Below are 14,896 nucleotides of genomic sequence, written 5' to 3'. Positions count from 1 at the left end.
GTGACACTGGCCAATCACAGTCCTGAATAGGCTGTGATTGGCCAATCACAGCGCTGGATAATTCTACTAATTTCCTGGGCCCAGATCACAGCGCAGGAAAATGTAAATTTTTCCAAATCTCACTTATAGGGGCGGTTTCACCGCCCAAAAATATATAAATCGTCCATCTGGTTTTGATGAAGTGAGATGAGGGAGCACTGTAATAAGCATGTTGAGACCTTAATGATATGTCTCTCTGGAGAAAAGATCTCATGACTAAGACGTTCCGTGGTCTCTCCGTCCTCGCCTTCTCCCTTTGGGGGGTTTTGGGTTCCCCTGCAGTATTCCCCCATGGTGTTGAAGTAGTAGTAGGGTGTCTCTACTGGTGTCCCTGCCAGGAGGATATCGCTAAATGCTGTTGTTCCCACCTGTGTGATGGAGACAGTTTTTTACAACAGCATGATGTGTGCTCTGATCTACTTCAGCAGCTACACAGTCAAATCCAGAATATTAATTTAACTCTGTGTAAAGATGGACTTGAAAGCTTCTCTTCTCTTCTCTTCTCTTCTCTTCTCTGATGAGACTTTGTTGTGGCATCCACAAGCCACATTAACAGACTGGGAAAACATTCCAAAGACCCATTACAACATTGCATTGCAAAGAGAGATGTGCAGCATAGTTAGTCTAACGCCGGTGTCGCACACCAAACATAGCCGATCTACAAGCTCACAACACTATGTTCAGCTCAAGACAGTGCAACCAAGTATAACAACAATGAGACATGAGACAGACCACCCTGACTCACAACAGAAATTTGGCAAGAAAGCTAATGATTTATTCCAACACGCAAAGAGCAATAAATAATTTAACACACATTCTCCAGCATGAAAATGCAATTCTGATTCCCTGTGCTCTAATTTCCATGAATAAATGAGATGAACTGTTAAAATGTAATTGCAACAGATGGTATTTAAGCTGTGTGGATTCAGTTGATGTTTTACACTACATACCTATGTTCTATAATTCATTTGGACCTACTAAAACCACTTAACCACTCCTTAATTCCTCAACCTGCCTAGGCGTGGGATCACAAAGGTGTGTCTCCAGATTTGCAAACCTGGCTTCGAATTAAAGAAACATGCACGGCCACACGTGCAAACACACACACACACACACACACACACACACACACACACACACACACACACACACACACACACACACACACACACACACACACACACACACACACACACACACACACACACACACACACACACACACACACACACATAGAGAGTTGCTTCATGTTTATAGAGGTGCTGTGATGGAAAGGTGTTTTTAGGTGTCCAATGATACAGTATGATGATCTCAGGCAGTGAGGGTAATGAGATATGAACGCTCCTCATGTCTGGAGGATACAGGTCAGGTAATGCCGTATGCTGTAGCTGAGCTGTCAGCACATACTGCCCTAAGGGCACTGGCTTAAACTGCCAGGAAGCGGGCGGATTCCAGGTCTTACACGGTGTTAGTATAACTCAGAGAGTGAACAAGTGTAACCAATTTGTTCACTAGATTTACAAATGGATGAAGTAGCACGGAGGATTTTACTGTGTAGTTTGAGATGTTATCTCCCTCTGTCTTTCTCGTTCCTTCAGTGTGGTCTGCTATACGATAAACTCTCTTATCTGTTTTGTCACATGGCTTGAAGATCCCAGCATTAGGATTTCAAGATACTGGAGTTATGGTTCTTTGTTTGTTATCCTTACATGTGGCTGGTTTAAAACAAGAAAAACAAAAACAAAAGTCCCCCATGAAGAAATAGCCATACAGTTTTAACTAGTGCATTTAAATAGAATAGTAGTTTTTACCATTCTCATGTCCTACTGTAATTACAGTATATGAAACTAATATATGAAATGGCTCAATATCAATACTACTGTGCAATACTAATGTGCTGCAAATTTGATCTGGGAAACAACTAAATAATATATAATATAAATAAATCCAATAACAGTAAAGTTAAAGTTAAATTACATTTCACACAGAAATGCATACACAACAATGCAGCTTGTAGCTTGTTCCTACCGCACTTCTTGTTTTATCACTGAGGGGAGAATCTCAGAGGAATGCTGTGAATAATGAATGATTAGCCATGCAGGTGTGTGTGTGTGTGTGTGTGTGTGCGCGTGTGCGTGCTTGTGTTTGTGTGTACACATGAACACGTGTGTCACCCTATCTATGACAGCCTGGCATCTTTCAGGGAACGAATGACTAATTGTTTTACACCGTTAACCCTTAATCCACGATACTCCAATAAACCATAATTGTGGCACCAAGTTGTCTTTGGTGCCACTGTTATGATTTTATATCACTAGTGACTCAGCTTGTGTGCGTGTGCAGTATTCGTGTTCAAGCAAGCAGTTGCAAGTACATTGAGGTTCTGGGAGAGTATGTGCTCTTGCACAAGCTACCCTAAAGTGATTAAGTGAGTGAGAGTGTGTATGCATGTGGGTGTGTACGGCACAGCGTGCACGCTGGCCACCACCACACCTTGCCCCTGTCTCCCTCTTCTTCTCCGCTCACCACCACCACCGTGACAGAGCAGGAAGGGGGCGTGGCGTACCCACAATGTCCTCCCTCCAAACACGCCGCCACTAAATACACACTCACACATCACGTACGAGGACGGGCCGAGACTCTGTAGCCCACAGGCATCATTTACTCTGAAAGGAGAAGTGAGGGAGGAGGAGGAGAAGGAAGAAAAAGGAAGGAAGGAAGGGCTGAACCCAAAGCAAGGGAGAGAGAGAGAGAAGGAGAGAGAAATCATAGGTCTGTAAAGTGCTGACTGGAGCGTGGACCACAGGACTGCATGCTTTGACTGGCTGCCTCCACAGAGATACTGAGGACCGGAGACTGAGGCGCACACAGAGATTTTAGACAGAAAGATTTTTATTCTTATCTTCGTTATTATTCTGTGAGTGTCAAGCAACACTGAGGGACAGTGACAATGAACTCTCATCAGCAGAGGTACAGGAATGCCTCCTCTGACAGCAGCGTGGGCAGCAGAGACAGAGTGTCCTCTGATGAAGGGTACTACCAGGGGATGCTCAAAGCTACAGACGGAAGGAAAGGTATTGATATTGATCTGAGTATTAATCCTGAGTGTTCATTTGACTCTAGGAGTACGGCTCCATTTGGTTACATTTGTACACTTGCAGAGTTACCGTGCAACTCTTTTAGACATACTGTACGGTACAGTGGTCATTTGTTGCTATTTGCGTCAGGTACAAAAGGGATTTAGAGTTTACTGTTTTCTCCCGTGAGAGGGGGAAAGGGAAGCATTTTATGCCTGTAATTTCAGGTTTGGATGGTTTTCAGGTTCTGTGAACCGCTAAGTAAGTCCCTAACATGCTGAAGTTGTGGCCTTTAATGGCTAGGCTCTGTTATAATTATCCATCCCATGTGTCTCAGTAGTTTAACTGTCATATTCTGCTGTTGTTTTTAGCTGAAAGAATCTTTGTTAAATTAAAGCCTTCTACTGCTGTCATGAGACAGTTACTGTACCAGTTAGATTAATTATAGCATAATGGTAACATCATCAGGGGGAAATTCATCACTTCCACTCAGTCACACCAAAAGTGATATGATTATCAAAACAGTTAACAACTTGCTCACTTTGTATTGGATTGAATAACAAGGTGTATAGGTATTTTGAGTTGTCTTGCATTATTTGCCTGTATACTTCGTTGAACACCAGTTAGCAATATGACCCCCCCCCCGTCTAAATCTCGTTGGACATGCCAGACATTTTAAAGATTTGCATAATTATGAAGTGACTTAAAGTGCTGACTTCAGGTATAAGGATCTAATAGATGCACCTTGGCTGTTGTGAAACAAATCCTGCCCTGTGCTGGCATGTATGCAGTCAAGGAGTTGGCTTCAGGCAGCTTGAACTCTTCAGCCATCGTGGTTGCATGTTTGCATTGTGGGTTACTAGGTAATAAATATTTGATAGATCTGATTTTCAGTCGAGGCATGGCATGGGTGTTGCAGCAGAGCTTTTAAAATACCATTTCTACCAGTTTATCTGAGCTGATCTGAAAGAGTGTTGCCAGTTGCCACCCACAATATTTTGCCCATTAACACTCCACACGTCTCCGAAACTTATTTGTTTTCAGTAATATTTAATGCTTGAAGACCAGTGGACCCCATCACTCTGCATAACCTTTCATTCTGAAGGGCAAAGGGGCCCACAAGGAGATGTCATTGCTGCAGGTGAAATTGCACCAATATTAAATAACATGACTTGAAAATAATTAACTGGCTGTGGATGGCCCATAGGTAAAGGTGTAGTTCTTTCAGGGGATTCCACTTATGTACGGTATGGTGGATGGCAACCTTTGGGAAACATCTCAGTATCATTAGCCAGTGGGTCAAAAGTCATTGACCTTCCAAACAGGAAGAACAGACACTGAGCGCAAATTGGCATTTTTGCTGAATGACAGGAGGTAAAAGTTCCATTGGCCTCTAAGCGACCTGAGGTTTCAATAACACAATGGCAGAAATAATTTCCTGAAATAATCGCCCTGATAGAATGTAGCCGCTGGGCGACTTTTTTTATTTATTAAAGCAGCAGTGAATCAATGCCCTGTGTACTGAAACTGTGGTTTTCATTGCAGGGTGTGTCATATGGACATTTAATATGGCAGCATGTCACGCCCGACTGATAAGGCAGAGGACTTTGTGTTTTTGTCCATAGTTCTTTCAGATACAACTTGTGAATGACACAGATTTTTGTTGTTATGTGAGTCACCAGAACGAAACACGTGTTATGAAATTCAGAAGGACATAAAGTGATATAATAAACACTTATATTACCATACAGGATAAAGACTCCTTGCTAAAGCAGCGAGATCAGATGGACCTTAATGTATCGTAAAATAAATCGCAGGAACATGTCTTGTGGTTTGTTGCCAGTATCTACACTCTAAACCACTCATAACACAAAAGTACTGTAGGTGTGTTCAGGTGTGTTGTTTTAATGGGTGTATTCCCTAGAGGGAACACTGTACCTTCTTATTCTGTTGTCCAAAATCAATAGCCTTTCTGTGATAGGGATGGCTGGATAAATACAACGTGTAATGTTTAAGAACCCATATCACAACACTTCAGTACATCCTTGTTCCTGTGAGAACCTTCCTCTGTGTGTGATGGAGCCTGCGGCGCAGCTTGGCCTGTGACCGCGGGGAGAGACATGCCCTTACACACCTTCCTAGACGACGTGGGCACATCTGCCGACGCTGCGCTGTGATGCTGTGTGACTCAGCTGCAGACACGCACTGCCCAGACAGCTGTGATCATGTCTGATTCCACCCTGTGACGTCGTTGTTTCATCACATGGAAGTAACACAGCAACTCTTTGGCAGTTTGGATAATCCGTTTTCCATTGTTTGATATTGTTTGATATTACATTTTTGAAACTCCTCTGCAGTGAGTGGTGTAGCGGGACCCAGTGCAAACTAGCTGCTAGCTATGAAACATGAAAGGCATGAAGACTGCTTGCTCGGCTTGCAAATGTGCCGAGTTCAGATTTTGCGGATAAACTAGCTACATTTTATCATCTCGTCACATGATCAAATAGAGATTCGATATTGAACACATTACCCAGCAGCAATCATCCTCGGCCTTGCATATCTGTATGACAGAACTTCCAAAGAAGAAGATTCATTTGATTGAATAGTTATGGTTTATGTGGAATAATCATATCATTTTGTTGCTACAAATCTTTAAATGTGTTTTGTTTACAATTTAACATAAGTTATTATTTGAACACAGGTGGCAATCTGAATCACTCACAAGGGCCCATTCTCTGCTCAACACATTATTTTTTGATATTATTTATAGATATTAATTTCATAACATTCATGAATGTGAAAACAAAGTAATTAGTCAAATTAATATTAGCATTGTGCACAAAAGAAAAAAGAAGAAGAAAAAAAAAAAAAACCAAGAAAACTCACAGAAACAGCTGTCCCCCTAAACAAATAAACACCCCGCCCACCCCCCTAGAAACCAGGCAACCAACCCTGACAGGTGATCATTCTAAAAGGCGCTTAAGGTTCAAAGAGACCGATTTCCATGTCGTTGACTCCATCACCTCATGTACACGAGATGTTGATAGCTTCAAGTACACAACTAGATATGTTTGCACCACACTCCAAAGGAGAGAAAGAGTGGGGTAACTTCCAGAGCATAGCAAGAAATGTTTCCGCTGCTGTAAATCCAGCTAGTATCTTTAGTTTTTTGGTCGGTATCTGGCCTACTGAAGGTTAAATAGATCATTAGGCATGAGTTTAAAAGGCAAATGAGGTGCCGTAATCTCAAACATCCCAGAGAGTATAAAGGCAAGCATCTCCCAGAATCTGGCCAATGGAGAGCATTCCCAGAACATATGAAAATAAGTACTAACAGCCTTCAAAGAACACCACCCAACACACCACCCAACACAACCCAACCCAACACAATCAATCAATCAAACCCCACCCCACTCCACTCCACAGGCCCCAGTGCAACCGCATTGCCTGCGCTGGCTGTACTTACACCCCTGCTCCCCTGTGCGTACTGTGTGGTCTAATATTTGACTGGCAGGTCAAAGAATACATGGTACATATACATACACACATGGTAATATGTTACTCAGTTTTTCATCACTATTCAATCACTATTTTTTACGCGTGGCTGTGTGCCATCTAGGCGTGTGTGTGTGTGTTTGTCTGGGTTATCTCACAAACCGCTAGATGGATCGGTGCCAAATTTCTTGCGCATGCTTGCCAGTAGGCCAAGGAAGTCCCTCCATGCCCTTTTTCACATACTGTATGTGTTTTGTATTGTGAAATATTTAATTTTATTATGGAAGTGAATGGCAGTCGGATATTGCTGAAACCTTGACCAAGTATGTCCTACTGTATGTCATATAGTTACGTCATAGATGACTGGCATCACAGATTGGCCACATGAAGTCCGAGATCCACATGGGTGCCATGACGTATTAATATGTTTCTTATTTATCAATGTCTGATGTTCCATTGTGCATTTTGTGTTCACAGATGAACGGGATCGGGTACAGAAAAAGACCTTCACAAAATGGGTGAACAAACACTTGATAAAGGTAAGGTCCTTGTCCTAGTCCTTGATTGCACTCTTTGTTTTTCTATACACATTCATAGTATTCTGTCATTTCAACATCCATCGTTCCTCTGGGATTTAATAGGATAATCAGAGTGGAAGTCCAGCACTGATTTCTATGCAAGAGTCACTTTTCCAACAACTTTATTGTTGTATTTACTCCTCAAAAGAGCTCTGTTGCATTGGGTGTAAGTTGGGTGTCTACTGATGGTTACAGATTAATTGTGTGGTACACATTCATCTCCATAGCTTTAGAAAATCCTCTACTCTCTAATTACTCTGAGAAAACTTTTATTTGGCCTTGATTCATGATGCCGGTGGCCGGAAGTTTTATAGCCGAGAGTTTGGATGTATTGTTAATTTCGTAAAGTCAGAATAGGGAAGGGACAATAAAAGCCGTAATCACAGAGGTTTAGGAGATAGAATTCTTCACCTCTAGGCTATGTTTAGGAGGATCATGTTTGGATAGGCTGTCGCTGGTATGCAGATGACATCATGTGGTTTTAACCATCACTGTGACCTGGGCCTGTTCTGGGCCATTTGTGCTGAACTCACACATACGCCATATCCTATTCAGACAGGTTTCCAGGGCAACACAATATTATGCCACCACACGGTAGGATCCCCCCCCCCCCTGTCGGGCTCCTGAAAGTTCACACTCTTAACATTGTTGATTGTTTTGATTCTCGGATCATCACTATCTGTAGAGCAGGCTCTGACCCATACACGCCTAAGAAGTGTCTGTGTGGGAGTGCAGTGATTACTACAGAGAAGTCCCCCCCCCACACACACACACACACACGTATTACTATACGTGTGAGGACATCTACATTTGTAACCCTAACTAACCCTAAAGGCCGAGTTATACTCAGCACAACGAAAATAACCGATCTACAAGCTCAGCGATCTACAGCCCAATCTGCTATTTTCGGAGAGTGGCTATTTTTGGTGCATGACACCGGCTCACAACTAAGTATAAATTAGGCATACCACCAACCCCTAAACCTAACCTCTAAATGCCTAATCCTAACCCTAACCCCCAAGTGAATATTTTCCTAATTGTAAGCTTAACTCTTACCATAAAACAATAATTTCTCTTGGGAGGACCAGAAAAAATTTCCTCACCATGTCTATTTCTCAAATTCTGCTATTTTGCACTTGTGGGAACATTTGACCCTCACAGGATAGTATTACTACCAATACACTTATACACACACACACGCACGCACGCACACACACGCACACAAGTCAATTATTGTCCCACACTTAGCCACTAGTATTGTGCTGTGAGCGGGAGGCTTACCAGAAGACCAGCCTGTCATCGGCGGATTGGCTGTGTAAACTGTCCGTCACCGCTCCTCTCCTCTCACCTACCTCACTTACCGGCCCAGAACTCTGGGCTGAAAAGCGGCCAATCTATCACACTCGAGTCACACCGGTGGTGGTACAGGGGACAGGGGTGGGTCCATTGTAACAAGCCAAACAGCTCACTCTGGAGCTTCTCATTAGAAATGAAAAATCATCCCAGCAAAACACATGGCCCCTCCCACACCCCATGTAAAAATATCCTGCGTCTGTGTCATTTTGTCCTCCGGAGAAACTCCCACTGGCAGGCTTAAACCATTAAGGGCCTCCTCGTCATTCGCCGTCGTCGCTTGAAAGACAACTCAACCATTTTTAGAAATGAATGGAACAAGCGAAGGGGAAAAAAAAAGAATTACGGGAGCACAAAGAGAGCATTTTCCTTCCCACAAACGCACGCAGCACTAACATATTCTATTCCTGATATAAGTGAACGCTCTCCCCCCTCTTCTGTGTGTTTCTTGTGAGTCATTGACATCTGGGTTCACTTAGCTCCCTCTGAAGAGGCAGATTCAGGTCTGGGCGCATAGTGAGCGGGCCAACGGTTGCACATGTGCTGCACAGACTCCCGGATCTGGGTGGCTGCATACTGTACAGTACTGTATGTGCATGCCAGGCCTAAACTGAGGGGAATGCATTGATGCATGTGAGCATAGAAGTTACATAAGTTAGGATTGATTGCATACTTGTTGCTGCTAAATGGCTTACTTATATAAATTCATGTAATTTATAAATTTTCTGTAATCAATCATGTTGTTCATTTTTAAACTAGGTTATATTAAAAAATGGCGCATACAATGTATCCATAATGAGTAAAATCCTCAGTGTTAATGTGTCCATTTGTAATTCAGCATGTGCACAATAACTGAACTTGTTGTGTAGAGGAAAACTAAATCCTTGGCAGGGACAGTGTTAATAGTCTGCCTGTGTAAAAAGCCAGCTCCTCCTCTTTGACGTTATAGGCTTGATGGGAAACTGATGGTTTTATTGGCTGGCTCGACAGGGGCCAGTCCTGGGTGGGAGCTAGCTATAATGGGCGATTTCCCCCTCACAGAGTAAATCTTACTGCAGGAGACAGAGGGAGAGAAGCCAGGCAGCAGATTGTATGCAGCGTTGTGTAAAAGCACTTGCATCTGCAGTGTTCAGTATAGGTGCCACTTCTCTCGTCGTCTCTGCAGAATATGTGTATTTGGCTACCGATGAACATACCTAGCACTATCAGTTGGTCCCTAATTGAGGATAGAGTTAACCCGTTGTAGCGGACATGGGGTAATAATTATGGGAAACAATAATGATAATTATGAAAATATTGAAAATATTTTCTGAAAAATCAAAATATGAATTTTCACCAAAAATTAAGGAATTGTGCAAATTAAGGGATTAATTTGCACCTCAACACAACCATGAAAAAGGCTACGCAAGAATCTTTGACACAGTATGATGCATGGGTTCTGGTTAGGGAATAATTGGAAATATTTGCTTTGAAATCACTTGGAAAAAGGACCTTCGTTTATATCAAAATAATGTGTTTATTAAGATAAATCCTAGGATAATAAAACAACCAATGAAATGGGGAAAAGAACAATAGATCAATACTTCATAAGGTGATGAAACCGGTTAAAATCTCAACAATATACAACATAACAGATCTACAATCTGATCAGATCACATGGCCACATTTTAATATACTAAAGGAGAAGAAGGGATTAAAGTCATACAGAAAAGAGAAAGATCAATGATCAACAATAGCTAATCTGCCCTCAAAACTACACTCAGTTGCCATCCCACATGTGAAATGCATTATGCTCGCCTGTCCATTGGGGGAGGGGCGAAGATGATTCTTTGGTCTCTGGTGGAGAGACCATGAGGCTGTGGCTAGCAGGTTTCGCTAGCGTCCAGGCAGTTGTCATCTAGGAGCATCTGGCTTTGGCTGGAGAGCGTCCTCAGTCTCCACTCAACTCGGATTGAGGAGACAGTATGTGACCACTAAGGCTCACGTGTAGAGGAAGCAGGGCAGTTGTCATCTAGGAGCCGGGCATCTGGCTTTGGCTGGAGAGCATGGACGTAGGCCGGTGGCTCTTCTCTTGGGGAGGACCGGAGGCGTTGGCTAGCATGGATAGCTAGTGTCCGTGCCGTAGCGTAGACCAGGGTGTCACCCGGGTAGAGAGGGGGAAGGGACTTCTTGTCGAACCTTCTGTTGCTGCGTTGTCGTCAGGAGAGAGGCGTGGGGGGATTTGGCACCCCGGAGAGAGCAGAAAGAAGGGACTCAGGGATGAGTCGACCCCCTGGTCATCGAGAGCACGGTGGAAGAGAGAGGGCGAGAACTGGGTGACCAGTCCTCTTTATAGTTGGAAGGAGGGGTCTTCCTCCTTCTTGGCCCATTGGGGGCGTGTTGAAGGCGGCTGTGTGTGGCAACCTTCCTTACTATTATGAAAAACTAAACTTATCTGCTAACTATCTTGAGGCCCTTCTACTAATACCGTTGGGTGGATATTTGGCATCACAATGAAATTAGAATTCTCTAGATATTAAACATGACGGCATTATGTAAAACAGCAAGCAGTTAAACATTGAAGTCTAATTTACCAGAAAAGCATCACATTTAGAAACACCAAAGTTCATATTTTTGTTGTAGTCGTAGTACAGGACAATAATTATATATTTTAAAGTCATAAAACATAACACGTAACAGTTTATTCACATAAACTTTGTTGCTCATTGTCTTGTGCTCAGTTAGTGTGTCACACTGTGGCAGAAAAGCAGGACATTCTTTTCATGTCATAAAAGTTTAAGGTTTCTCTTATCTCTGGAACGCCAGGCTGTGGGTCTCTGGTGAGAACATTCCCGGGGGCAATAAAAGGTTTTTGCCTATGCCGCCATCCTGAGAGAGTCTGTGCTCCCTCAAAGGGGGAGGGGGGGGTCTTTTGCGATGGGCCCAGTTATGGCTTTATCAAAACCGAAAACCATAGTCATTCGTTTTCTGTGTCCATACCTGGTCCGATATCACTACAGACCTCCCCTTAGTTATCAAGGTCAGACGAAACGAAACGTTGACGTCACGACCTTTGATAACACAAAAGAAAATGTTAGAGGACAACAGGAACATAGAAAGCATAGCATCTGCATTCACATGTCAATGGCAACTCTTTCCTTAAGCTGATCTAGTGACACTGGATCCGACTGTTTGAAAGAAAATTACGTATTAGGCATTGGCAGTCACTGTCTGTTTCTTATTTTCTGAGAGGGTAATCACAAACACACCTAAGAAAACCTTATAAATCAGAGAACAAAAAGGGAAAAACTCCTAAACATTCACACAACGATTATATGTAGTTTTGTCTTCACAGGTAGGCTTTGGGTTACCTATAGTGAAATGGGCCTAAGTGTACTGCTCACGATGGTGTGAGTGGAAATGTGGCGGTACAGGTACAGGTTAAAGTTTGTATGGTTTTTAGCTAAGGTTAAGAAGTTGCTGCAGATTTGAGAACCTATATAACAAGGGTCTTGCTCCTCCCCTTAGTCACATCCTGTGTGCGGAGACAAGAATTTCTATATAGCTGAATTGACTGAACAACACTACAAGTCTTAGTTGGTCCAGTTCCTGTTAACTGGGTTCTTGTAGCAACCATCATACATCACTATCAGTGTAATACACTTTTGGTAGGATAAAGAGGGGAAATCACACTAAATGTGGGTGGAGTTACAGTGTACTTTGTTAGTAGCATGCTTTTAATCCACCTAGGGTTAGTAAAATATTCAAGCACACAAACCAGACAGTGTTCATTATCATAGAATGACTGAGGAGGTTAGTTAGGTGAGACACAAAATGAACTCGTTAAGCGTCTTGGGGAGAGGCCATGTTATTTTGAGTAACCTGATCTACCTTTTATGAACACATTTGACTGTTGACTCTTTACTATTTTACCAGTTTGATGGGGTGCATTTATACATTTGTTTGTATGTCAATGCAGTTTTGCTGCATGTCTATAAACATTGCAACCTGTTAACGCCAATGGAATGGAATCAAGCAGTTAACTTGACAAAAAGTTTTACATTTTGAAAACAACAGACATATATATATACCGGACCCCCCTGATGTTACAGATGAAACACGAACTGTTGTGAAGTGGTGTCATCTGAAACATTGGTTTTTATCAAGGTGAGCTAAACGCGATTAGGACTTCTCCAATTCTTGTTGTCACGGACTGGGCTTGAATTTTGTGTGGCAGCGTGTGCGCGTGCCTTTCTTTGCCGTCGTGATTGTTTGGGGATCTCAGCTGGGAGCTGTTTTACACACTCAACAGGGTTCTCATGTTTTGTCCCAGAGTTATCCCGTGAGGGAGGGCGACCACGGTCGTTTGAGGAGGACCGACCACATCTCCAGGAGGGAGCTTGGTGGTCGTCCCCCCTGTATAAACCATGGTCGTCCTGTCTCTTGGGCTGCCAACTATCGATTTGGGCGTCAACAATTTTACGCGATGCCGTTTGAGGTTCATTGCATTCTCTATCAAAAGCTTGCCGTGCCAGATTGCGTAAATCAGCTGCACGCTTTTTAGAATTGATTCCAATAGGAATGTGCTTTTTAATGGAAGGGTGTAAATTATTCAAGAACAAATCCTTGAAATTCACATTTTCCTCCATATCCGGGACATTTTTGTTACCAAAAAATGCAATCCTCAAACGGTTATAAAAGAGATTAACTTTTTCACCTTCGTGTTGACAGACGGACACGGCGGACAAGAGACCTCCTAAAGCTCGGTGGTCAGCAAATTCTTCAATTATCGCTTGACACAGAACGGGCCAATTTGCTCGGACCTCGTCTGTCTGTCGCCTGATAAAGCCAGTTACCTCGCGGTTTGCGGTTTGATAAATCAATTTAACCTTGGTATCTGTGTCACTTACACCACATTCTGCTAAGTGATAATCTATATCATCTAAGTAAATGTGTGTGTCTTTAGATTCACCGGGCTTTGGGTCGAAATTTGGGATGAATTTCGCAACTTTGGCTAAGTCGGTATTACTCAGCAGATGTGCCGGCTCGCACCCCCCCGTGGTTTGAGGTAGGGGTACTGGTGCATTCAATGCTGCATAACCCCAGGCATATGGCTCGAGGGCAGGTTGCCCGACCGCCGGAGGTATGTTCTGAAAAGATTGGAAAGACGGTAACATGGCGGGCAAGCCATTTGAGGCGTGTCCTTGGACATAGTGTTCAGCTCGAATGGGTGGTCTATCTACCAGAGGCTGCTGCTTTGTCACAGGGTAATGATCATAGTGAGGCTGACCAGAGAGTGCTTGTGATTGGCCTTGGAGGTCATGGAACCTTTTAGCAAAGTCATTCTCACTGATCCAATCACCCTTCTCGAGGAGCTCAGTTCTATTCTGCAATTGAGTGACACTGTCTTGTGCTATTTGTAACTTGACACTGTTTTGCATGAAGTTTTCTGCGATGAGCAGTTGTAGTTCAATGACAGTGTCTTGCAGTTGACCAATTTGCTGTTTGGCTAAGGTTATCTCACCATTTTGTTGCGTTTTCGCTTGCTCCAATCCTATGTTAAGGTTCTGTAGCATGGTGATGTAGCCTGTTGCCGCATTCAGCATAGCTGTGTGCTGTTGTGTGGCCTGTAAGGCTGCATCCAACATTGCAGTTTGCTGTTTTATTTGGTGTTGTGCCACTTCTAACTGAGTATTTTGCTGGCCTAAATCGGTTCTCAGCATTGTGTTGGTTTGTAGAGCACACCCTGTCTGTTCTATGTCTGTTTGACCTTTAGCTGTTTTAAAAGGTGTAACCAGGTGACATGCTCCAGTCTGACTCATATCTCTATCAAAGTCAAATTGAACAGTGTCTTGCAGTTTAGGGTCAAGGCTGTCTGTTAGAAACTCCAAAGCACGTTTTATTGTGTATACAATTGAGTGTAACACGTGACGTAGCCCTTTTAAAGGATCTACGTATATTAAAACTAACCCCAATATCACTGTAAACAATGTTATTAACTGCCCGATTATATCGGTGTAGCTGGGTGGAGTGGAGGGCTCAGACATCTTGTTGCGTTACTCGCTCTTTCTATGACTAATCAGTCGGACTCGACAGGGAAGTCTCACTTATGGGAAGTAAACTCCAAAAATTAATCCAAAAAAAAAACTTCAATAAAATAAAAAACAAAAAAAATTAATTTTTTTTTATTTTTTATTATTCAAATAATTTTATCCATTTATAAAAACCTCAGAATAAACGTGAACAATCTGCAAAGTATCTTTGGCGACCGAAACGTTGAAAAACTGACGGTATTATGACCGAAAATACTTTGCAATTGTCAGATCAATTGTGTTTGTTTCACAAAAGGGGAAATAATTTGTACAATACTACAGG

At 42.7% G+C, this 14,896-nt stretch overlaps 1 protein-coding gene across 19 annotated transcripts in view; it reads left to right on the top strand.

Annotated features, from left to right (window-relative positions):
• plecb (plectin b) overlaps positions 1-14,896 on the top strand; it is a 144,309-nt gene that overhangs the window by 80,418 nt on the left and 48,995 nt on the right. For 16 of the 19 annotated variants that reach the window (XM_080426577.1, XM_080426579.1, XM_080426581.1 and 13 more), the window contains one exon: positions 7,089-7,150. In XM_080426577.1, coding sequence (XP_080282703.1) covers positions 7,089-7,150 — 62 coding nt within the window. Of the gene's footprint in view, positions 1-2,677; positions 3,114-7,088; positions 7,151-14,896 lie in introns of those variants that run through there. The other 3 variants (XM_080426594.1, XM_080426593.1, XM_080426578.1) reach the window with 2 other exon arrangements.

Source organism: Gymnoscopelus braueri, assembly GCF_963280865.1.
Source record: "Gymnoscopelus braueri genome assembly, chromosome: 4".
Taxonomy (NCBI): domain Eukaryota; kingdom Metazoa; phylum Chordata; class Actinopteri; order Myctophiformes; family Myctophidae; genus Gymnoscopelus; species Gymnoscopelus braueri.
The sequence above is the reverse complement of the archived record's forward strand: the minus strand, read 5'-3'. Positions and strand labels throughout refer to the sequence as shown.